Here is a 24,167-nt window from a genome sequence, read left to right as displayed (position 1 = left end):
TTTCACCATGGATTGAATTTTTGCAGTTAAAAAACGGTACAAAAGAGGTAAACAAGTTCTAAAATTTTCAAAATAATGGCCGTTATATCAAAATCACAATGATCATTATTTTGAAATGGTATCTCTAAACATAGTTCTATTTTATGATTAGATATAAAAATAGATTTTAAGATAATCGTAAGAACATTTTACATCAGAATTATTTACCACTACAAATTTTGAAAGTGCACCTTACCTCTATAGCTACGGATGCATCCGTATGCCAACTGCACCCTTTAAAAAATAATTATTTGCCTTGTCATGTTTTTCTTTCTTTTCCATTTTATCGTTTTTTCTTTGTCATCTTATTATTTCAGTGAAGATGGTCCAAACCAGTGTTCTGAGACTTGGCCGACCCCCAATAATGAGACTCATGACCTCTTGTTAAGAGGTACGTGGATGCAGTGAGGGGAGGCCTAACCAACACACCACGCATTACTTAGATTGATAAAACTGGCTATTATATTTAATAGTTTTTCTCTTTAATTTCTTTTAAGAAAATGAGCTAGACTCAAGCGAGTTACTTGGACTCAAACTCACTCAAGTAAGTCTCCTAGGCCAAGGCCCAAATACCTTAGCCAAGTTGATTTTCTGAACACCGGTCTAAACCTTTCATTGCAAAAAATTTGAGTTCAATCCATATATAGTAGTTCCATAAAGCATATGCTAAGGTGCATCTCTTTTTATGCTAGATAGTTTCTTATCGGTGAGTCTAAAAAGTGCATTTATGTTGTTATTAATAAAAAAAATATATATATGCATAGAGAATTTACCTTCAATACAATAAAGTCAACCAATCAAGTCTGTCAGATTTCAAATCTGATGGATAGGGGTGTGTCATTGATTAAGTTCAAATTTCAAAAGAATTTTTCTCAAGCTTCTTGATACACCCCATGCCGTTCAATTTGATATGTGACGGCTAGGACAAATCGTGGCCTCCTTGTAATGAAGTTAAATGGTCTTATAGTCCTTAAGCAAAATTATTTCTTGATATTACAAGTATTTCTTCAGATTACAAGATTCTTCTGATTTTGCACAGGCATCAAGTTCATCAATCAAAATGGCTTCCCTTGACTAATTCCGATCTTCTAGAGGAGAAAAAAAAGAATAATCACCATACCACTCTTCTGTTTTCTTGGCAAACAACAGAAAGTTCTCCATAACAACGAAAAAATAGAGAAACAAAATTGAAAATTTGAGAACCCCATTTCACTTCTTGATGAATTGAAGCCCATTATGGTTCGAGTACCGCTCCATGAACCTCATGAAGCGATCCCACTCCTTTGAGCTCCTCATTATATATTTTGCCTCTACCTTTGCAGGCTTACCGTTTATAAATTTAGCTATAACATCTGCAGACTGAAGCACCCCTTCTTCATCAATCATATAGAATCCTGTTATGTCCCCTAACTCACTAGAGGAGTCGAAAACAGACGGTTCCTCGAATATAAACGTCGCAACGCCATTGGTTCCATCTCGAGACTTGGTTAACTTCACATCAGGGATGGTTTGCTCATCTGTGCCTTTTATGAATTGAATGGAAGGCTTAGCCATCATTTTTACTGCTAGTCCATGCTTCCTTTGGCTCTGATCTCTTCCCTTGAGTACCCATTGTAAAGGGGGAGAAGGGAAAGGCTCTAAGATTCGCCCACTAAAGGATGAATGTGTTACTCCACTACCATATTGCATGGAAATCAAGCCTGCAAAAATCATGATTATGTTTTATTACAAATATTGGACAAATTAGCATCCCTGATATTATGAATGAAATTGTGCAATATATTTATATGGATTATGGATTTATGTGGATTATGGATGCACTTATGCAAGATACCCTTACTCGCCTTGGCCAAGTTACTAGCCTCTTGGCCGAGGGGAGTTACTCGGGTGAGTCGGAGTAACTTGCCCGAGTCTAACCCAAACAAAAATAAATAAATAGGATAAATTTTATATGACATATTCAATAGTTAAAACTAGCTTGAATGGGCATCATGGTTAGATGCGGTAGCCCCTTTACATTAGGCTTAAAATTTGTCAATACCATAGCCAAAATGCTATCCAAGTACTCTCGCAATAAAAGGGACTCATTATTATTTAGGAATTGTCCATTTAACATTTGTACAAAAAGGTTACAACCACTCTTGTCCCTTAATTTCAGAATGTATAATTGTAAGAGTATTATTGAATAGATACAAAGTTTTTTAAAAAAAATTCTCGAACTTATCCAAAGCCGTCCAATTTGACATCTAATGAGTGAAACTAGTTGTGACCGCTTGTAATAAAGATAAATGGTCTGGTATGCCCTCTAAAATAAAAAAGGCTAGACATTAAGAGAGGGTGGCGTTCGAGGGTGTTGAACCTCCACCACGATGCCCAATAACCCTAAATATGAATCAAAAATCTATTTGAACCTTTTTTAACTAAAATTGGGCATAAATTATCTTCATACCATACAATATTGGGCGTACAATGTGCTCAGGAGAAACATGCCTCGTCCATGGGACAAGACCAAGTAACTCGGCCGAGTCTGAGTATTGAGCATTCTCAACCAGGTCCCATCCCACTGCTTTTTTGTATAGGCATTTGCTAACATGTATCACCTGACTCGGCCGAGTTCTGTCACTGCATTTATGTAAGGGAGTAGCTAACATGTATATGATGGTGGAAATATTTTACGCACTACCATAACTTTACAGTAATCACACATATAGCAGTTCTAAATTTATCCTTCATTTAAAAATTTAGTTCCTGTACATTTCCGGAAATGCAAAATAACTAGTAATACTTATACCTGCATAATAAATTGAAAACATGGAAACTCAAGTCGAATTAAACAAAGACCAAACACATTTATAATTGCATTTCTACACCCACTAGATGATAATATTATAAAATAAAATAACCAAATTCACATTTTCACTCAATCCCATCATGATGTAAACACCAGAGAACCGTGCCCTTGTTCAGTAAAATAGAATAAATTTAAACAAAAACAGAAACCCAAATTGAGAATTCATATTTCAAAATACATAAAACAATTCAATGAGAAAATGGGTATTTTCTAATCGGTTAACTCTCTATAAACTCAAACTTCAAGGAGATAGGGACACTAAATATTAATCGATTTCTGAAAAATCTAATTATAAAAGCGGATGGATTCTTCATGAAGGAAAAACTATGGTAAAATTTTAAAAAATGAGAGCAAATTAGGAAACGGAAACCTTACGAGAAATTGACCGTTGGAGCAGGGACCGTTGGGTGGGTTGGCGGGAAGCATTTGAAATTCGGGAGGAGAAGCGGTGAGAGGGAGTAGCCGCCATTGCAGATAGCAGGTTAGAGAGAGAAAGAAACGATAGGAGGTTAGAGAGAGAGAGAAATAATAGGAGGCAAGAGAGAGAAAGGAATGAGAGAGTGCGATGGCGATGAAAGAGAAAAGGATTTGCAGAGAGGAAAGCAGGGGTGTTGTGTTCAAAGCTCAGCCATTCACTAGAAGATAGAATACAAGGTACCTGAAAAGCCCTTAAACTTCTGCCCTATTCTCAAAACTGTTCTCAATCTTTCAAGAGAAATAGTCGAGAGGCACTAAACAATCAAAGTAAAACCCACCTTTAAATAGTGTTAGAGGAATGAGGTTTCAAACCTGGAAATCTTCGTGATAGCTTTCGTATATATATATTTTTATTTTTAATTATAAAATTTAAAACTTCAAAAATAATATGGCTCGAGTAGATCTATGAAAACTTGAAAATTGACGGTCCAAAATTATGCTACAAGATGCACTATTTCCAAAACTTGAAATCTATTTTTTTTCTCATGTCCATTTATCTTGATGTCGAGATGATTAATTTGAGAAAATTTGAGCATCAAAACCACATTTTCTAGTGAAATTTTTGAGGTGGGCCCTAATTTAATTGGCCCAATATGAAATTTATGTTTACTCATGAAAATAACGAGTTGAAGGGAAAAAGGTTTTTTATCTAAGGGTTTAGGAGATGAGATATTTAATGTTTTGTCTAATTTTAACTATTCCAACTTATGACCTTGTAGTATTTTTTGTGAATTTTTAAATTAATTCAAAAGAAATGGGTAAAATGCTAAATTATTCATTTCTTGCAGATAATTGGATCATTTTCCCTTATATTAATTTGTAAGATAATGTGTGGCTTTTTTGGATCAACATTGTGCTAAATCTATACATGGGAGGGACTATAGTGCTACAAGACTATCTTATCTTTGTTAAAAGTATATCACATTCATTTTTAGTTGTCAAATATGAAATTCAGTGGCTAAAAATGCATCATAAAGTTCTAAAAATTTGTTTTCAATAGCATTACTTCTAACCACCTTATTTTTACATCCATAGAAACCGTGTCCAAAAGATAAACATTAATATGTTTCAACTATTTCACATAATATATGAGGTAAATTTTCCATTAAATTTCTTTGAACTTTTTTTGCATTAATGACATTGTTGTGAAAACAGCTCAAGTTTATGTGAAGAGAACGTTGATTATGTGAAGAGAACGTTGATTATAAAACTAGGTTTTAAAGGCATACGGATGCATCCGTAGGCATAGAGGTAAGGTGCACCTTCAAATTTTATCACGACATATAATTTTAATGTAAATGTTCTTAGGGTTATCTCAAAATCTATTTTTATATCTAATTATAAAATTTTAAATTTTAAAAATGGTTAAAATCAAGTAGACCAATAAATATATGAAAATCTTGCAAATGAACAGGGTAGATAATATGTTGTAAAATACACTATGTTTTAGATTTAAAATCTTTTTATTTTTCATGATCATACATCTCGATATCGAGATGATCAATCAAAAGGTTTTTCAACATTAAAACTATCTTTTCCGATGTATTTTTCAGATGCACCCGTAGCTGTAGAGGTAAGGATGCAACGTTTATATAAACTTTTTTTCTTTAAACTGAGGTTAGTAAAACCAGAGACTGTACATGTTATTTTCTCGTGACTTAGGTAACATGTGGTAAGAAATAGAGAGGTATTCAAGACCATATTCAAGACGAGGCGTATGAGTTTTTCAGCACTTTTGAGAGTGAGCTTTTGTAAATAGATTTACTTAAGGGGTCTTTGGGTACTTGGAAATGCATTTCCAAAAAAGATGGCACAATTTTGGCGTTTGGATCGAATTTTTGGGATTGAAAAGTATTTTTTGCCACATTATTTTCCTTTTTTGGATCGATTTTTTGGGATTGAAAAATATTTTTTGTCACATTATTTTCCTCATTTCAAGTTAAAAATAAAGAAATCTGTATCATTGAAATCTGTATCATTACCTTTACCCTCCAAAATTGATTTCCATCTAGATTTCCATGCTATAGAGACGTCCACTTTATAATATACAATTAATTCTACAAAATCACCCCACGAATTAGAAAGAGAAACTATCAATTTTAGAGAGAGGAAATGTCTTAAAATTTTAGAGAAAAAAATTATATCTAATTTGAGGGAGAGAGAGAGAACTGCCTAAAAAATTTTAGAGAGAGAAACTATTTAAATTTTTTTTATAGAGAACCATTTCAAAATAAGTTTTACAGAAAGAACATCTTAAAATTTTAGAGAGAAAAACTATATAAAAAACTATATCAAATTTTACAGAGAGAAGTACATAAAAAAAAAATTTAAAGAGAGAAATTATCTCAAAAATTTTAGAGAGAAACTACATAAAATTTTAAGATTTACAGAAAAAGCACTTGAAAAATTTTAGCGAGAGAAACTATCTCAAAATTTTTAAAGAGAAAAATTATCTTAAATTTAAGTTTTAGTGAGAGAAAATATTTCAAAATTTAGAGGGTGGAAAACTATCTCAATTTTTAAGTTTTATAAAGAGAAGGTGCTTGAAAATTCGTAGAGAAAGAAACGATCTCAAATATTAAGTTATATAAAGAGAAAGTTCCTAAAAACATTTATAGAGAGAAACTACCTCAAGATTTTTAGAGAGAAAAACTATCTCAAATTTTAAGCTTTATAATGAGAAAATACGCCAGAGAAACTATCTCAAAATTTTTAGAGAGATAAATCATGTAAAACTTTAATTTTTAGAGATAAAAACTATCTCAAAGTTGTTAGAGACCAAAACTATCTCAAATTTTACATTTTAAATAGAGAAAGTATCTGACAATTTTTAATGAGAGAAGTTATCTAAAAATTTTCAGAATGAAACTATCTCAAATTTTAAGCATCTAAAAATTAAGTTTTAGAGAGAGAGAGTATCTGAAAATTTTTACAGAGATATATCTCAAAATTAAAGAGAGAAACTATATCAATTTTTTAGTTTTAGAGAGAGAAAATATCTTAAAAATTTAGAGATAGAAACTATATCAAATTTTAGAGAGAGAAACTATATCAAATTTTAAGTTTTAGAGAGAGCAAGAACCGAAACTTTTTATAGAGAGATAATATTCAACAAATTTAGAGAGAAAAACTATCTCCAAATTTTTAGAGAGAAACTATCTCAAATTTTATGTTTTAGAGAGAATACTAAAAAATTTTCAGAGAGAAACTATCTCAAATTTTAAGTTTTAGAGAGAGTGACGCAGCATAAAATTTACGAATGAACACCAACCTGCAAATTAACTGTGTTTACAAGAGAAATAAAAATCGAAAAGAAAATCACAAGAACAAACAACAAGACGCACGTATACAAGTATTCCGGCATGGGCCCATAAACACATGAGAAAAACAACACCCACAAAAGACCTCTCTCTCTCATAATATTAATCAAAGTTCAAATATCCCCCTCACAATGGGATATATATATATATACACACACACACACTACTGCATGCCCTAAAAAATCCATCAGAAAAAGGTATTTTTAATGTTGAAAAAACCTTTGATTAATCATCTCGACATCGAGATGTATGACTATTTAAAATAAAAAGATTTTAAGTCTTAGAAATAGTGCATTTTAGAACATATTATCTACACCGTCCATTTTCAAGATTTTCATATGTTTATAGATCTACTTGATTTTAACCAATTTTTAAATTTAAAAATTTATAATTAGATATAAAAATAGATTTTGAGATACTCTTAAGAACATTTTACATCAAAATTATATACCATAATAAAATTTGACGATGCACCTTATCTCTACACTTACAGATGCATCTGTATGCAAACTATCTATCTATATATATATATATATATATATCTTCTCAAGGCTTATAGGCGAAAATAAATAATGATTTCGCCTACCTTCATCACCGTCCAAAGTTTATCGCATGGTCACTATTGTCTAGTAGTATTTTATTTTTCAATTGTTTTCTACAGATCAGAATGACCTAAAATTTGGAGAGTGTGTACATCTCAGTGAGGTGCAACTAATTAAAATATAAAAAAATAATTTATGAAAAATAAATTGACCTAAATACCCATGAAATGTTTCGAGGGTATTTTGATCAATATTTTTATGTAAAACATTGTTTTCATATTTTTCGTAGATTCGTCTATTTTTTATGAACACAAGCTTCAAATTTCAAGTCATTCTGATTTGTAAAAAAAAAAAATGAAAAATAAAACACTATCAGACAATTGCAACTATGTGATAAACTTTGGACAGTAATGAAGGTAGGCGAAATCACTATTCATTTTCACTTATAGGCATTTTGTACTCTCTCTCTGTCACTATATATATATATATATATATATATATATATAACCACCAAGAATCTCCCGTAAAAAGAAAAGAAGAGAAGTCTTTATCTCTCTAAACTTACTCTCACCTTCATCTTAAAAATATGCCCCATGCAAACTTATCTAAAACCAATACCTCCTAAAGATAATTCTAAAACCAATGTCTCCTACACGTTAATTTTCAAAGATAAATATCCCTATTCCTTCCTAACTATCAATAGATTTTCTTAAGATCTATCAAAATATTTCCTAGAACAAAAAACGATTTCTTAAAATAAAAGATAACTCTATCCTTTTAACAATCCAAGCTCTTATTTCTTAATAAAAATATGCACCTACTAAAAAACATACGGACCTATTAAAAATATAGTTTTCAAATTTTTTTAAAAAAATTGAACCTTAATATTTTCAAAAACTTATAATAAAAATGGATTGAATCAAACTAACCTAAAAATCCTCTTTTTAATCATTATCCCTAATAAATAAAAATAAAAAACCTACCCACATCTCTAAAAATAAAATTAACAAAAATAAAAATAAAATTGTATAGCTACTATATTTTCATTGCATCATTCTCCCCTGGTTAGAGAAAACTTGACCTCAAGTTTTAAAAAGGGTTAAGATCAATTTATATTAGTCCCGCCACCTTTTTTCTTTTCTTTTTTAATATGATCATGGAACCTGTGGGTTACGCCACTATTCTAAAGAGAACGATTGCGCATTGAAATTGATAAACCCTTCTAAAGAGAAGGATTGTGCATTGAAATTGATAAACCCTTCTAAAGAGAACGATTGTGCATTGAAATTAATAAACCGTCGAGGAATGGGTTACCGTTTGTGCATTGAAATTTATAAACCCTCGAGGAATGAGTTATCGTATATAGATTTTTCAGCCACATCAACATGTTAACATTGCTCAAACATCACCTTAGAGTACACCACAAATACATCGGTTTTTTCGTCATACATCCCAATAAGCTCAATCTCCTCTAGGATCAAGTCAATATCTTGATTCTCCACCTCTCCATCAATAAAGAAATTATATATCCTTACAAAGATAACTTAGGATAACTTATCCTTTCATCTTGTTCTTTGTAAAAAAAAGAGGAACTTCACCAAAGACCTTAATTCTCCACCTCTCCATTGATGAAAGTACTCATGTTCTTTATCAAAAAGAGGAATTTCATCAAAGATGGGGTAACATGGGACATCTAAGAATGATAATTATAATTGAAGATCCAAAACTACACGTTCTTCATCAAACTTAGGTAGATCAATCTTCCGACCGTAAGGAAATAAAGCATTCTTCTGACTATGAGGCTCCCGACATAGAGCATTGGTATAGAACATGTTTTCGAAAATAACGTCAAACTCACTACAGTCATCATAGTGTGTCGAAGCTAGTTTTTGTGCCAAGCGCAGGGTCAGCTCTTCTACTTGCCTTCTCAAACTTTTGTTCTCGATCTCTTGGAGAGCTCGGAGCTCTTCTACTTACCTTTTCAAATTTTTGAGGTTGAATTATGATATTCTGCCAAAGACCTTGTCCACGAGACATGATGCCTACCGAAAAACATCACGATCGATAAGAATCGCCTTGTCCACGAGACATGATGCCTATCGAAAAACATCACGATCGATAAGAGTTGAAGGTGCTCTGATACCACCTAACGCAGTATAAAATTTATCGGCAAACAACACCGATAAAAATAACCACATTTTAGAAAGAGAAATAAAAATTGTGAAGAAAATCATGAGAAAAAAGAACAAATACGAGTATTCCGACACAGGTCTGAAACACAAGAGAAGAAATAACATGCCCACAAAGGGGCATCTCTCTCTCTCTCCAAGAAAACACTTTCTTTATTAATCAAATTTAGTCTCCCAATTACAATGCACACGCTCTTTTAGACATATAAAAAAGGAAAAAAAAAAAGAAAAGAAAAGATAACCCAAAGACTATTAACGGTAAGCTTTATCTCTCTGACTACCTAAACGTCCCAACCTAAACTTATCCTACAAGTCAATAAACTCAACTTCAAACAAAAGATAAACCCGTCACTTTCTAGACGTCAACTAACACTCCTCTTACTCATTAATCTCCAATATAAATCTTCCAATTCCTTAACTCACTAAAGATAGACTTTCTTAAGATCTATCAAAATAGTTCCTACAAAAAGAAATGGTTTTCTAAAATAAAAGATAGCTCAATTCTTTAACAACCTAATCTATTCCTTAAGAAAAACAAGCTCATCTCTTATTTCTCAATGAAAAAATACGCACACACTAAAAAAACATGAGGACCCACTAAAAAAGTATGGACCTACTAAAAATATGGTTTTTAATTTTTTAAAGAAATTTGACTTTTATATTTTAAAAACTTCTAATAAAAATAGATTTAATCAAACTAAGAGTGTGGATTGTGGCTTATAGTGAAATCTTAGTTGGAAATGGGATGAACACACACTTTTGGAATTTCAAAAGGATGGGCACATGCTGCTTAAAGCTACAGTGTCCAAAACTCTATTTCAAGATGTCACAAAAGTCTGCCAAAGTTATTGATATAGTAGAAGTGTAGGAAGGTCAGGTTTTTTGGAATCTAAGATTGAATGTTAGAAGGGTGAACCTTTATGATTTTTGTTATGCACCGAACAGAGGGGATAGGGTGGTATGGGAGTTGGAACTGGATAGAGGTTTCACTGTTAAATCTCTTTATAATTGTCTTTTGGTGGAGAGAGTCTTTCCTCGCAGTCTATGTTACCTTTAAGTTTTAGAAACGTATGGTTCCTCAAAGATTGAGAGCTTTTCTATGGCTTCTGGGGAGAGTATTCTAACTATAGATCAGCGGCAGATTAGGGAGGTTTTCATAGTTAATATATGTATTATTTTTCTAAACAAGAAGCAGAGAATGCTTCTCATATCTTTTCCACATGCCTGATAGCTTTAGAGGTATGGGGTTGGCTCCTTTCTAAATGTAATTGGTTTTGGATTATGCCAGACTTATTAGGGGTATTTTTGAGAAAGGTTGGTCACCTCGTTTTTAAAAAATGGGCATTATTTTATAGCATATATGTGTGGCTGCTGTTTTGTGGGCTATTTGGAAAGAAAGGAATTCGAGATGTTTGGAAAGTAGAGCGAAAAGTATGTACAAGCTCAAAGTCTCCAATTTAAAAAATATAGTGTGATGGGCACAAGCTCAGCCACCTTTTATGCATATTCAAAGGAGCTTTTTGAGACCCATCTTAAAGAACTTTTGGCATTCAAAGAGAAGAGAATCATTAAGGTTACCCTCTGGTCTCCTCCAACAAATGGATGGGTGAAGCTCAGCTTCAATGAAAGTGTGAGTGAGAATGGCTAGGAAGCGAGATATGGGGGTCTTCTTAGGAATGGTATTGAGGAGATTATATGGTCTTATGATGGGAACCTACATCCATGCTCTGCAAATGAAGCAGAAACTTTGGGCTCTTTTTCATGGAGTCAGTAGACTTTCAAATGCATTTCCAAGGGTAGCTATAGAAGGAGATTCCCTCAACGTTCTTAATTGATGCAGAGCCCCAGTCACTATCCCCTGGCAATGGACCCAGATCTCGGATTGAATTTATTCCTTTTTTGATGTCTGAAGGTTGTGTTTCTTCATATCAAGCGGGATAGGAATGGAGCTGTTGATGCTCTGGCTAGAGATCCGGTGGTGACTTGACTTTAATTCTGTCTTATATCCCCTCTTTCACCATTTTTCTTGTTCTCCCTCTAGTTCTTCTTTTGCTCTTTCTTCCTTTTGTTCTTTTTGTTACTTTTTTGTTGTATTGATCTTTTCATTTCATCAATGAAAATTCACTTTTAATTGTTCCAAACAAAAAATATTTATTTGAATCATCCTTTTGATGGGCAACCAATACCTTGGCTTTGGACTTCCTTTTTCCCTTGTAGATCTACTTGCTTTATGTTCACAACAAAATCAAACCTTGAAGGACCTCTAAATTCCTATCTCGACATAACTCATGACGTGATTGCAGTCATAATATCTTCAAAGGCTGTATTGTTCCTTTCATACTTGCCAAATAATTGCTGCTATTGATATCCTCCACAATTTGATATCAATTTTTGAAAGCGACAGTGATGTGCATTGCAGCAATAGGTGTCCGATTGATGGGATTATAACACCACTGCAGTCAAAAGTATTAAGCAACCAAATCTAAAGAGGATTAGCAAAAGGGCAATGGACGTAAGTGCGTATATTAGTTTCTCTATCATATTTGCATAAAAACAAATACATGTGATTATCTATTAGAAACTCAAAATACTGCAGAGAACTCTCTTTATTAATTGATTAATCAAGAATATACAAGGCCCCGTATAAATATATGGCCAGTAGCAATTAAAGACAAATACCAATGGTTATGGATAATTACTAACTAATCTTATCATAATCAAGAGACACCTAATTAACAGATATATACCCATACAGATACATATCCATACTGGTATGCATTCATAATGATGTATATCAATACTAACAAGATATTTATACGCTATACGCTAACACTCCCCCTCAAACTCAAGATGCTTTTACACAAAGTAACTGGAGTTTGAATTATAAGTTGCATAAATGAACTAGTTGGATCTTGAAGTCTTCAAATGCATAGATTGCTTGAACAACAAGCACATAATGGCACTGAGAAGAACAACAGGACTCGGGGTGGATCCGTGACAGATTCAGCAACTCTCAGTCCGAGATAGATTCAACAACTCGCAGTCCGAGACATATTTAGCAACTCGCAATCCAGAACGTAGGCCAGAACAAAGATAAATGTTGTTTTGCAAAGAGTCGAAATACGACTCAGCAGAGAGTCGAAACAGACTCGACAGAGAGTCGAAACATGACTCGGAGGCCTTTGGCAGTGCTTCTTTGGTCTATGAGTTTCTCGCTAAACTAAGAGTGTCGATTGATTCAACCATGGACAAAAAGGAGAGCTGAAGTTTTTGGATGAAGAGGAGAGCTGAACTTTTTGGCAAGAAAAAATACATGTCGATCTGTCTTTTTCCTTTGATGGTAATGCTGAGATCAGGGGTCATTAACCAAAACTCTATCTACATTGAGATCTTTGGCAATAGGCAACATCAACTTGCAATGTCAAAAACTTTTCACTGTCAAAAAGACTTTTGTTGTGCTTTTGCACTGAAAAAGACTTGCACCAAGTTGTCATTTGCACCGTCAAGAACTTGCACCCTCAAAAGCTTGTACGGTCAAGAACTTGCAACACCGTTAAAGAGACTTGTAGGTTGAAGAAGGGCGAAGCCCACTGAAGTTTTTGTGCTTTAAAATTGACGGGATCGATAGAAGAAGCTTGGTTGTCCCGCAAGTTTTGAGTATGACTTTGTTGGGGTAAACAAAGAGGCTTTACTTTGAGAGGACATAAGAGTCAAAGAATTCATTAGAGAAAGAGTCGACAATTGAATAGTCGTTAATTGTGCACCGTGCAAAGTCAAGGATCTCTTCGATTTGTGCACGAGATAGAGCACGAAGGCCAAGACCTTTGGGGTCAACAAAGGCCGAGGGCTCCGAGAACATGATTTCAAGGAGCTTCTCAAACCCCTCAAAGCCAATGGGGAAATCAAAGGCATTTCTTATGCAAAGCACATTCAAAGTGCAAGGGAACATAATGCATATTGAACAGAAGCAAAGGCTTTGTATATAGATGGTGCACGCTCTCTTATGTTACTTGGGGAAGGAGGGGATTAGTTTGCTAGTTTAGCATTGGGCCAAACGAGGGCGAGAGCAAGTAATGCAACTCGATATAAAACGGCGACGAGAGCAAGCAATGCAAGTCAATGCAAAACAACAATGAGAGCAAGTGGCCTTTTGGAAATATAGTCTCATAAAATTTCCTGACCTCAGATCTGAGGTCGGCGAGCCCAGATCTTAGGTTGAAGAGTCTAGAGCTCTAATACCATATTAGAAACTCAAAACATTGTAGAGAAATCTCTTTATTAATTGATTAATCAAGAATATACAAGACCCCGTATAAGTATACGGCCAGTAACAATTAAAAATAAAGACCAACGGTTATGGATAAATACCAATGGTTATGGATAATTACTAACTAATCTTATCATAATCAAGAGACACCTAATTAAGAGATATATACCCATAGAAATACATATCCATACTGGTATGTATTCATAATGATGTATATCAATACTAACAAGATATCCATACGCTATACACTAGCATTATCATCCCCCACTTATGTAGGCAGTCTACAGTGGAACCTCCGTTCCAAATTGCAAGTAGTATGAATACTTATGGGCAGAAAACCACGTTTTTCTAGCATTTGATATGATACAAATCTATTTGTCCGTCACAATTTTCTTATAAAGTGACTTGTAGACACCCCCTCGGTGCTCGTCTTCCACGCCACCGCATTTGGTCATTCAAAGCATAATAAACAATACTGAGGATCTACAACATTCTTCAAATTGACTGGCTGCAAGATCACCAACCCTTTAGTTTCTTAACTTGAAAGCCTCCTTCCCTTCACCATGACCGCTTCTTTAACCACAACATCAGGCTCTTTGATATAATCTTGGAATTGAGTTTTGAGAGAGACTTCATCCATTCACTTTGGATTCCAGAATGAAGTTCTCAACCCTCCTCCTATTAGTATTGTGTCATATCTGTTGAATAGAGACTTTGTAGAATCTATTCCCTTCAAAACAAATGAAGTTGATTTTCCACTTGTTAGCTTTTTAATCAGTCAACCCTCTTTATGATAACCTTATTTCTCCTTTAGTACAATTTTTCATAAACCTTAAACCTCTAGCACCACATTCTTAAAAGTGTCCCATTCAATGGTCTGAATCGCCTGATTCTAACCCACCTTGTTTCTTTGATATTGAATTCCCCACCTTAACATATGGTATCTATTATTTTCCTCTACACCATTCCACGAGAAGTATCTCATCATTCTCTGCGTTTTATTTAACACACCTTAGGTGCTTTGAATATAGAGAAGCAGTAAACCAGTAAGTTTGAGAGGGTGGCTTTATGACCCCTAAAATGAGAGATATCAAGACTTCCAGATATCCAATTTAGTTTGGAAACTCTCAACTATTGGATCCCAAATTGTGCAGTTTGAGTCCAATTACCACGAAACGGGCCCCAAATACTTGGCTGGAAAACATCTTTGCCACTACTAAAACCGTTGAGGCTATTGCGATGAATTGAATTTCTATTTTTAATTACAAGCTTTGCATTTCGTTTTGAAATATCTTGGGGCAAGTTTGTTCTAAATGTCACTTGAATTTTTTCCTTTTATTTGGCATCAAGGATACTTGAGATCAATTTGCAATTTTAGGGCATGTTTGCCATCTTTAATAGTCCTTAATTTTTGCCATTAAGGGAAACATAGTTCCATAAATATCACAATTAGCCTCAATAGAGGGGATTTGATAGTAAACTTGTAGATGATATCCTTGTACTTTTAAATAGAAGTGGATCAAACTCCCAATATTTTGGCACTCAATAGAATTAGTAGTATGAAAAAATTACTAGAAATAGACGGTCTAACAAACAGGTGCTTAGTGTCAGTATAACTTTGTGGTTTATCTCAATTGAAAGAGTCTTAAGATAATTAGGACTCATTTGGATGTTCATTTCTTTGGTGCAACAGCTCTAAACATTCGAACCACATCCCTATTTTGGTCTAGAGGATAGAAGACAAAACAATAGTTGGGATTGTATTTAACGAGACCATTTACCTTTGGTACTTGTTACAATTACTTACAACTATCTGATGTGAAAATTGATAGCTTGTATGTCACAAAGTTCAAGAAAATTTCTTTTGAACTTTAGGCTTAGTTAATAGAACAAATACAACCACTCAATTTCACATCCAATAGTCAAGATTAATTGTGACCACCTTGTACCAAAGATAAATGGTCTCATTGTCTACTTTTCCACAATAGTTTGGCCTCCATAAAGCTTACAAAGATAAAAAAAAATAGAGGAAACAAGGACTTCCAAACAAGGCCTTAACTTTTTGTCTCAAAAATGGATGATCATTACCATGCAATAGCGCATTGTATCTCTTTAGTAAACAATCTCATTAAGTTTATTGAAAGTCTCCATTGCCAATCCCTTTCCAGTGGAAACTAACCCTTTGTTTTTTTTAGAGTCAATGGAAACTAGTACTTTTCATATCCTTAATTCAGAAACTTTTTCCATGAGTTGAGCTCTTTCTCTCTCTCTCTCTCTCAAACACACAGGAATCCCTTCTAGTTAATTCTAATACTAACTTTTCTCTAGTGTTCTATAAAAATCATATTTGAGAGTGAATATTCAACATCTCATACATAAGTATGATTTGTTATATTTCAAAGTATAATTTTATAAATGTCAAATTCATAGTGATGTATCATTTGATAAACTATTTGAAATTTGTTCAAACGAACGATGGCATTTGACATCGCACCTATACCGATAGCCATGACTTGATAAATTCCAAAACTTATAATGATTTGTCACTTGATGAGCTATTTAAAATTAATATTGATGATCTATTTGGCATTAGATCAAAAGACATAGTTGAACTCCTAAGCAGGAATGGGGTACAGTTGAACTCAAGTAGGAATGGGGTTGAGGTCAAGGTGGTGGCATCACCTGTCACTCAGCTATTGAGGCGTTGAGGTCAAAGTGGTAGCACCACCTGTCACTCAGCTACTGAGACGTTGGGTGACAGGTGGTGCTACCACCTTGAATTCAGGTACTAGTCTCGATTTCCATTCCTACCAATGTTAAGCCCTTTCGGAACTAGTAACAATATAAAAAATTACTAACCCACTACTAATAATTAACGTCCAAAAAATTAATAAATAAATAAATTTTGCTTCCATTAAGCCATCTTCTTCATTGCTTTTCCAGGCATGCACAAGTACGCACGCTCATGCAAACACATACCTGCCTCTCTATAATTTGCTAGAAGTGCCCTATATCCACCATTGATCTTTGATGGTTCTGATCTCTAATCCCTTTTTCTTTCATTACTTTCTTGTCTGTTACTCCATGCATTTTTCCTTCTTCGATATGGCGTGATTCATCTTCAATTCTTCGATAGAATTTCATTACTCTAGGTAAATTCTGTCTCTTTTATGACTATCTTGTTCTTCTCTCATGATCTAAACCACAATTCCCATTACTCTTTTTATCTCTCTCTCCCTACAACTAAACTGGATATCTCAACTTCTTGAAGCTTTTTTTTTTTTTTTCCTCTCTTATGTCAACTCCATTCGTCTTTCCAATTTCTCTACTTTTAAGTATAGGAGAAGATTAAAAAAAAAGAAAACTCCATAATAGCAAATAAAAATGAGCAACCGATCAATAAATATGAACTACCAATAGCAAGTTCATAACAACAAATTTCAAAAAACATAAACAAAGTAAAAGTCCCCAAGAACATGCTTTCAGATACAATAAAGCAAACGATGAACTTAGGAAAAAGAGTTCACAGTAAACACCAAGCTTCAAAATCATCTTAACTTCGACCTCTTTGCAGGTCTTGGCTTCAGGTACACGAGCCTTCCCAAAAGCCTTTGCCTTCGCCTCCTCTCCTCTTTGCTATCTGACTCGTCACCCTGCTCTTTATTAGCGTTCCTAGCTTCTCTCTCTCACTCATCCCAACTCTTTCCTTCTAAGTCATCTGAGTCCTTGTCTTCCACATCACCCTCATCTGAATCCACCAGAGATTCACTATCAGATTCTTCATCCTCTGAGTGCGAAACCTCCTCTACATCAGAAGGTTCATAGCCAACATCTGATTCCTCTGAGTTTTCAGTATCTGAATCGCTTGCCTCCAAATTCAGGAACTCCCACCCACCACCTTCGATAAACTTCTCGGGATCCTCAGATATAGTCTTCAAAATAATCCTCCAAGTCAAGTTCATCTTGCTCTCATAATACTTGACATTGATGATATTGAGCCACTCCTTGATGCCATCAAGGGCAGCAATAGGGATGGCATCGATTCGAAGGACATCTTTCTTGAAATTCTTGAATACCATCGCCATGTCGAAAGCCTTTTGCCCAAGACCCACCCTCTCAATATTCACAATCTCAACCTCGCTTAGTGTAATCACCAGGAAGGGGGTTTCTATGAGCTCTATTAGGCAATTGGGAGTGGGGATAATGAAGGCCGAGGATTTTTGCGGGACCCCATGAAACCCTGGCTCTCTCAAGGGTTGATCAAAGTCGAGCTGGAGGTTCCTTTGGTGAGGCTGCTCCCATAGATTACTTGCCTGAAACTCTGAGTTTATCTTGCTGGTCCTCTCTCTCTCTCTTGTTGCTCTTCTTCTATCCCATCGGGGTCATAAGTCGACCTCTTCTCACCTCCAAGAGTTTGGACCGCATCCATCACCTCAACATAAAACTGCACATCCTTGGCCTTCTTCTTCCCAACCATTATGTGATTGTGCAAGTGAAAATGCAGCAATGTGATCATTTCCCTCTCAGCTGCTTGGAAAAACACATGCTTTATATTGGCATACATTATATCAACTGACTCGCCCTGCCTAGAAGTGAAGAATCAAAACCCATTGAAGTGGGACTCCAAAGTCCCCTCCATCTTGCGCCCACACCCCTCAAAAGCAGGCCTAATCTTCAAATCAGAGAGCCTAATGGGTATTGTCTTAGAGAGCTGAAGCTTCTCTTGGGTCACAAGTGTGGCCCTTTCAGCCCTTTCTGACTCTCTTGAGGCAACCCGCTTTCTTAAATTCTTTATGAGCTGCACCTTCTCATTTATATGCCTCGCATCTTTGGATCGAAACGTCACTTCTTTGATATAAATGGCCCCTAGGTTCTTCAAAGAATTCGCGTCAAGGGGCACAAAAGCAGTTCCAGGAACATTGAAAATAATGCACATGTAAGACATTCGGCTTCCATCTCATAACCCCTATTGCAATCTTGCTGGCTTGTGACACTCTTCACTGTAGCAATATGGAAAGGGACCAAGCTTCCATGGATTGGCAAAAGTATCGCTTCATTCTTTTGGTCTACATATATCATAACCTCTTTTAAGTTCATCACATCATCCACATTTTTATAGGCAATCAGGTCATTCGAGGTTCTCACTGCACCATGCCCATCTGAACTCCCAATCCCACTGGCAAGCCTCCTTGCTGTCTCTTCATTCTTTTGACAAGCAAGCTCAGCTTGGTGCTGCCTCCTCTGTTCCTCTTTGGTCATCTCCTGGTTATCTAATCTCAAAGTGGTCTTGGACAAAAAGCCATTTGAACCATTCATCTCAAACTTGGGCTTAGGCTTCTGTTCTTCTTCCTCATCATTGAAAGAGTACGCAACATCCTTGAAAGCCTTTGAGCTAGTAGAGGTCCCCACTTCGGGCGCATTCTCTATCACAATAACAGTGTCCGCGGGCAAGAGAGAAAAAGACTCAGTTTTGGGGTTGTTGGTGGGGGCCTTAAGATTTTGAAAACCATGAGACACATTAAATATCATCCCTGCTGTCAACAACCACTCATTCTTTGCATTCAACCTCAAAGCCCACTCTTGAAACTCGAGATCCGTACCAGTTCCCGCTGATTTGGTCAAATTTGATGCAAATTCGGGCCCTTCTCCCTCTACAACTTTCCATTGGTGCCTTATAAGCATCCCCAATCTTCTTTCCTGGCTTCAATGATCCTATCGCCGCCTCATGTGCCTTCAAAAGCACATTATCAGCCTTCTTGTGAATGTCATCAGCATCAATCAAGTAGGTCCTAGCAACATTAGAACAGTAACTATTGCAACGAGACCCTATTGCACATATAATCACACTTGTAGCATCATAATAAATGTGGTCATTATTACTTGAGGAATTTGGTCTAAGGTCAAACTGCCCACCACTCTGAAAGATGGGTGTGTAACAAATATCTACATTGGCTGCCTTGAGTTTCACCTTCAACTTTGCAGGACCGAGAATAGCCTTCTCAGTATCATCCATTAATGAAGAATGGGTAACCTTCTTCTCTTCATCTATGGTGACCTCAAGCTTTGGCACACAAAGTTCTTGAGGGCAGACGCACTTAAGAGAGCAGCCTTCTTCACATTTATAATCTCATTTTCATCCTTAACAGCAAAAAGCACTGAGAACCCATTAGTCACATCATCAAGCTGAAAATTCGACCCTAGCTTCTCCCCTCACATTTCTAAAATCCTCCCTTCTGCGGCCTCTCTAGCAATATGCCCCACCACCACTTTCTCCAATCCGCATGTGATTTGATTAGATTAAAAATATCTTCCATTTGGGAAACCACAACTTTGTTTCTGCGCTTAACATGGATCGAAACCTCAAACTTCAGTGCCAAATTAGCTAACTCTTTCAGTGGTTCTAAAATGTTGGCCTTCTTTTGACCGCAAAGGAAGTAGGTCTGTTTTGGGGTAAAGACCATGATCGTTTCAGGGAACTCATAGCCAAGAAGCCAGGTATTAAGGGCGGATGATTTGAGGTAACGAAGGTCATCTGATTGAGGTGGGGTTGCGACTGCTATGGCATCAGCTGAAGCCCATAGAGAGTCCCGATTTTCAACCCAACTTGAATAAAGGCCTTTAACCTCTTGTTGAAGGCAACTAGATCAATTTGTTAAGGAGAAGGCACTACTGGTTTTGCATTGCCATTTCTGAGGTCTGCCATGCCAAAAGAAGGAACTTGCTGACGAAAAGGAAAAACTTGTTTCAGTAATGGCCATATAACAACGCAAGAACAGGAAAACAACAATATTTGTACATATTTTTGCTCCTGTGAAATTGCACAGATTATATGGGAAAGAGTTAACAGCCAAAATTGTCCCCAGATACTTCTATAGAAATATTTTAAGTTGCCCACTTTCAATATAAAAACACACAGTTATTTATTCAAGAAATTGTTTCTAACAACTTAAATCATCACAAAAAGGAACCCAATAAGAGCTAGCAACGATAAGAATCGAGTCAATTTTAAGCTTTTCTACAAAATAAATACAATACTGTCGCTATCTTGCAATGTTGTACTCTACAATAACATCTAACAAAATCATCGAATACTGTTGCTACCTCACGATTTTGAACTTTCTATAGCGTCTTTATAGTTTTAAGCACCAGAAAAACCCAAAGCATGACGTCTCTCTACAGAAAAAATCAGAATACAATTTCAAGCAGACAAGATACAAACCAGAACATGAATTCCAAAAATCCATCAATACCCAAGTAGCCAGAAAACTAGGACATACAAGAACACACCGAACATTAAAAAAATAAAAATAAAAAAAGACCCAAGTGGCCAGAAAACTAGGGCATACAAGAACACTGAGAACATTATATTAAAAAAAAAAGGTACCTGGTTGGTTCTTTGCTAACGCTTTAGCTATCCTCTTCCGGAACCTTATCGAGGGTGTTGAAAACCCTAAAGATTATGTTTTGAGAAAGAGATTGAGAGTATTTTTTGGGTGAGATGGAGAGAGATTGCAGCAGAGGAAGAAGAAAAGAGTGCCTGTGCTTAATGAGAGGGAGGGAGAGTAGTTTTTGGGTTAGGGCAGGAGGGCAACGGGCGAGAGAGAAGAGAGAGGAGGGCCGTTATTTCCGTTATTTCATTATCTTCGGCTAAATAATTGCAAGATATCTTCATTGGCTTCGGTGCATTCTGTTAGTGGGTTTTGCTTCGATTATGAGCCTTCTTGCGTTGACCTCCTTCTATTTTTGATCCATACGAATGTGAATTTTGTATCCCTCAGTGTTCATGCAGAAGAATCATGCATCTGTTATCAGTTGATTATCCCCATGGTTTTTACTCAGTTTTAATTTATGAATATTTTAGAATCAAATTCTTGCAGTGTCTTAGAAGAAGTAAAAAAAGGATGTATTAAGTTTATGAATTTTCTTTCTAAAATTGAAACTGACCACCATATCCATTGCCTTAACACCTTCAAATTTTAGATTATTTTTAGTTCTATTTATAAAAATAAACCTCCACCCTAAATTTCAGATTAATATTTTATTTAAATAAATATAAAATCAATTTTTGACGGTTAGATATGACCTTGTGAAATCTCAACCATTGAATGGATGCATGTACACCCTTCGATCCATCTACACCATATTTGGATGAGATACTTTTCCAAAGCATAACATATGATAGTCATACACCATACCAAAAAATTGATAACTTAATAGGAAAAAGTTTATATAAGGTTGCAACCTTAAAATCTAGAATTACAAATCCATCAGTAAAGGTTGTTTTAATGTTGAAAAACTCTCACATTGATCATCTCAATTTAAAAAAAAAAAGATTTTGAGTCTCAAAAATAATTTATCTTGCAACACATTATTCTGACCATTCATTTTCAAGTTTTTCATATATTTATAGATCTACTTGATTTTAACCATTTTTTGAGTTTAAAATTCTATAATTAGGTGTAAAAATAGATTTTTATATAATCCTAAAAAATTTTAATACCAAAATTACATGTTATGATCACATTTAGAGGTTCATTACTTTAATTGGATTGTTTAAGGTTTCAACCTTATAGAAACCACTACCTAAATTATATAGAGTGGTTTAATTTGGACATTATCCTTGATGTCACGTCTGCTGATGGAGACGACCTAGAAAGAAACCATGTTGAAATTTCCCCGAAAAATTCGAAACATTGTTGAGTTTTTCTCAAATTGCGGCGCTAGTGGTTTACTTGGGATTTTTAACCCACTCATCAAAACCATCAAAACTTTTATAATGTCAGATACTCTTTGAAACCATGTTCTGAACAACAGATTGATGGGATGGATTGTTTACTCATATATGTATAGGATCATCAGATCAAAGATTTGGAGTGGATTTGAATCTCTATCGAACAAATTGGTGATCTAAAAAATATTTAAATATAAATAAAAATAAAAATAGAGATTTTATAGGAAAACTACAAAGAAAGTTAATGAAATGTATCCTAAGAAAATATTATTTTTAGATAAATATACAAAGTGATCAATTTATTTTTGATATAAAGAGGTGACAATTATTCTTGTTCATCATATTGCAAATCAAATAGCTGTGAGTGTATCATTGATTAGTCTCAAACTTCAAAAAAAAGAAAAATTGAATTTTGTGACATCCCCCAAATTAACCAATTTGACACCTTAATGCTAGTATCAAGCATGACCTCCTTACAACTTTGATTGAAAGGAAAAGTATAGAATGAAACTATTTATCTTTAGTACAAGGTGGTCACAATTAATTTTGACTATTGGATGTGAGATTAGTTGGATGCATTTATTTCATTGACCAAGCTCAAACTTTAAAAAAAAAAATTTCGAACTTTATAACACACTTAAACTTTCAAAAATCTTATAAGATGGTTGCAAGTGATTGTGATCACCTTGTATCAACAGTAAATAGTCCCATTACAGACAATCCCATAGTCTTATAGTATTTTTTGTATTTATTTTTACAAAAAATATATATATTGTTTATTTTTCTTAGGTTCGTCTTAATTTTATGATGGGACGTGTAAAATTTTATCCAAAAATATTTTGTAAAAAAAATGAAAAATAAAACATTGTTTGACATGACATTGAAGTATGAACAATCGTAGCCGTTCGATTCAGATTGAATTGCTAAGAAGTGGGTCATATATAACTTATATGTGGTTGGGGCCATATAGAAACATTTCCCCATATATATATATATATATATATGAAAAGCTTTTTATGTTCCCCTATAACATAGAAGTTCTATGTTCCTCTTATCCAACTGTTCATTTTTTAATGGAGGGCTAAGATTGCCCCAATCACAATGTCACGTCTCTACACTATTTTATTTTTAATTTTTTTTCTATAAATTGTTTTGACACCAAATTTTGGACGTCCATTCCTATATTAAACTTGCACTAACGAAAAATATAAAACAAATTTTCAATAAAATAAAATAACCAAAATACCCTTAAAAGTTTCAAGGGGTATTTTGGTTATTATTTGTTATCGAAAAATTATTGTTAATATTTTTTATAAATGCACCCCAATGAGAAGATGATACCCACCAAATTTCATATTCAAAAAAATTGTATTAAAAAAATTAAAAATAAAATAATTTGAGACGTCCAAGCTAAGATGAAATGGTGGGTGGCTCTCTTGATCAAAGGACGGCTGGATGATAAGGGGAACATAGAACTCCTGTACGGGTAGATACCTATATATATATATATTTTTTATTTTTTTAGTGGAGACCCATGGTTTTGAAATGATACAAAGTCGCCTTGGTTTGGTTTAATATATATATATATATATATATATATATATATATATATATATATATATTTATATATATATAGATTTTTACTGCTTAAAACCATTTCGAATTTGCCATTACCGGTAACTGTCACTCCGCTCATGGCCACCTGAACAGAAGAAGACCCGAATCCACCATGAGTACTAAACCCTGCTGAG

The 24,167-nt window shown here is 34.6% G+C and overlaps 1 protein-coding gene and 1 pseudogene across 2 annotated transcripts; both read right to left on the bottom strand.

Moving 5' to 3' along the window:
* Nucleotides 1-1,009: 1,009 nt before the first annotated feature.
* On the bottom strand, nt 1,010-3,683 carry PSB28 (photosystem II reaction center PSB28 protein). 2 transcript variants are annotated; one of them, XM_011628739.3, is made up of 2 exons: nt 3,266-3,683; nt 1,010-1,739 (listed from the first exon to the last, which is right to left on the bottom strand). In XM_011628739.3, the coding sequence occupies exons 1-2, from the start codon at nt 3,357-3,359 to the stop codon at nt 1,249-1,251; spliced, it is 585 nt and encodes a 194-aa protein (XP_011627041.1). In that variant the 5' UTR covers nt 3,360-3,683; the 3' UTR covers nt 1,010-1,248. The 2 variants fall into 2 exon arrangements, with proteins under 2 accessions (XP_011627041.1, XP_020529115.1); XM_020673456.2 differs by lacking the exon at nt 3,266-3,683 and adding an exon at nt 2,489-2,816.
* Nucleotides 3,684-17,070: 13,387 nt separating this feature from the next.
* On the bottom strand, nt 17,071-20,334 carry LOC110008090 (FACT complex subunit SPT16-like; annotated as a pseudogene).
* Nucleotides 20,335-24,167: the final 3,833 nt, after the last annotated feature.

The sequence above is a fragment of the Amborella trichopoda genome, chromosome 7 (assembly GCF_054954075.1).
Source record: "Amborella trichopoda isolate Santa Cruz 75 chromosome 7, AtrichopodaSantaCruz75HAP2 v2.0, whole genome shotgun sequence".
NCBI classification, from domain to species: Eukaryota; Viridiplantae; Streptophyta; class Magnoliopsida; order Amborellales; family Amborellaceae; genus Amborella; species Amborella trichopoda.
This window is presented reverse-complemented; position numbering and strand designations above follow the sequence as displayed.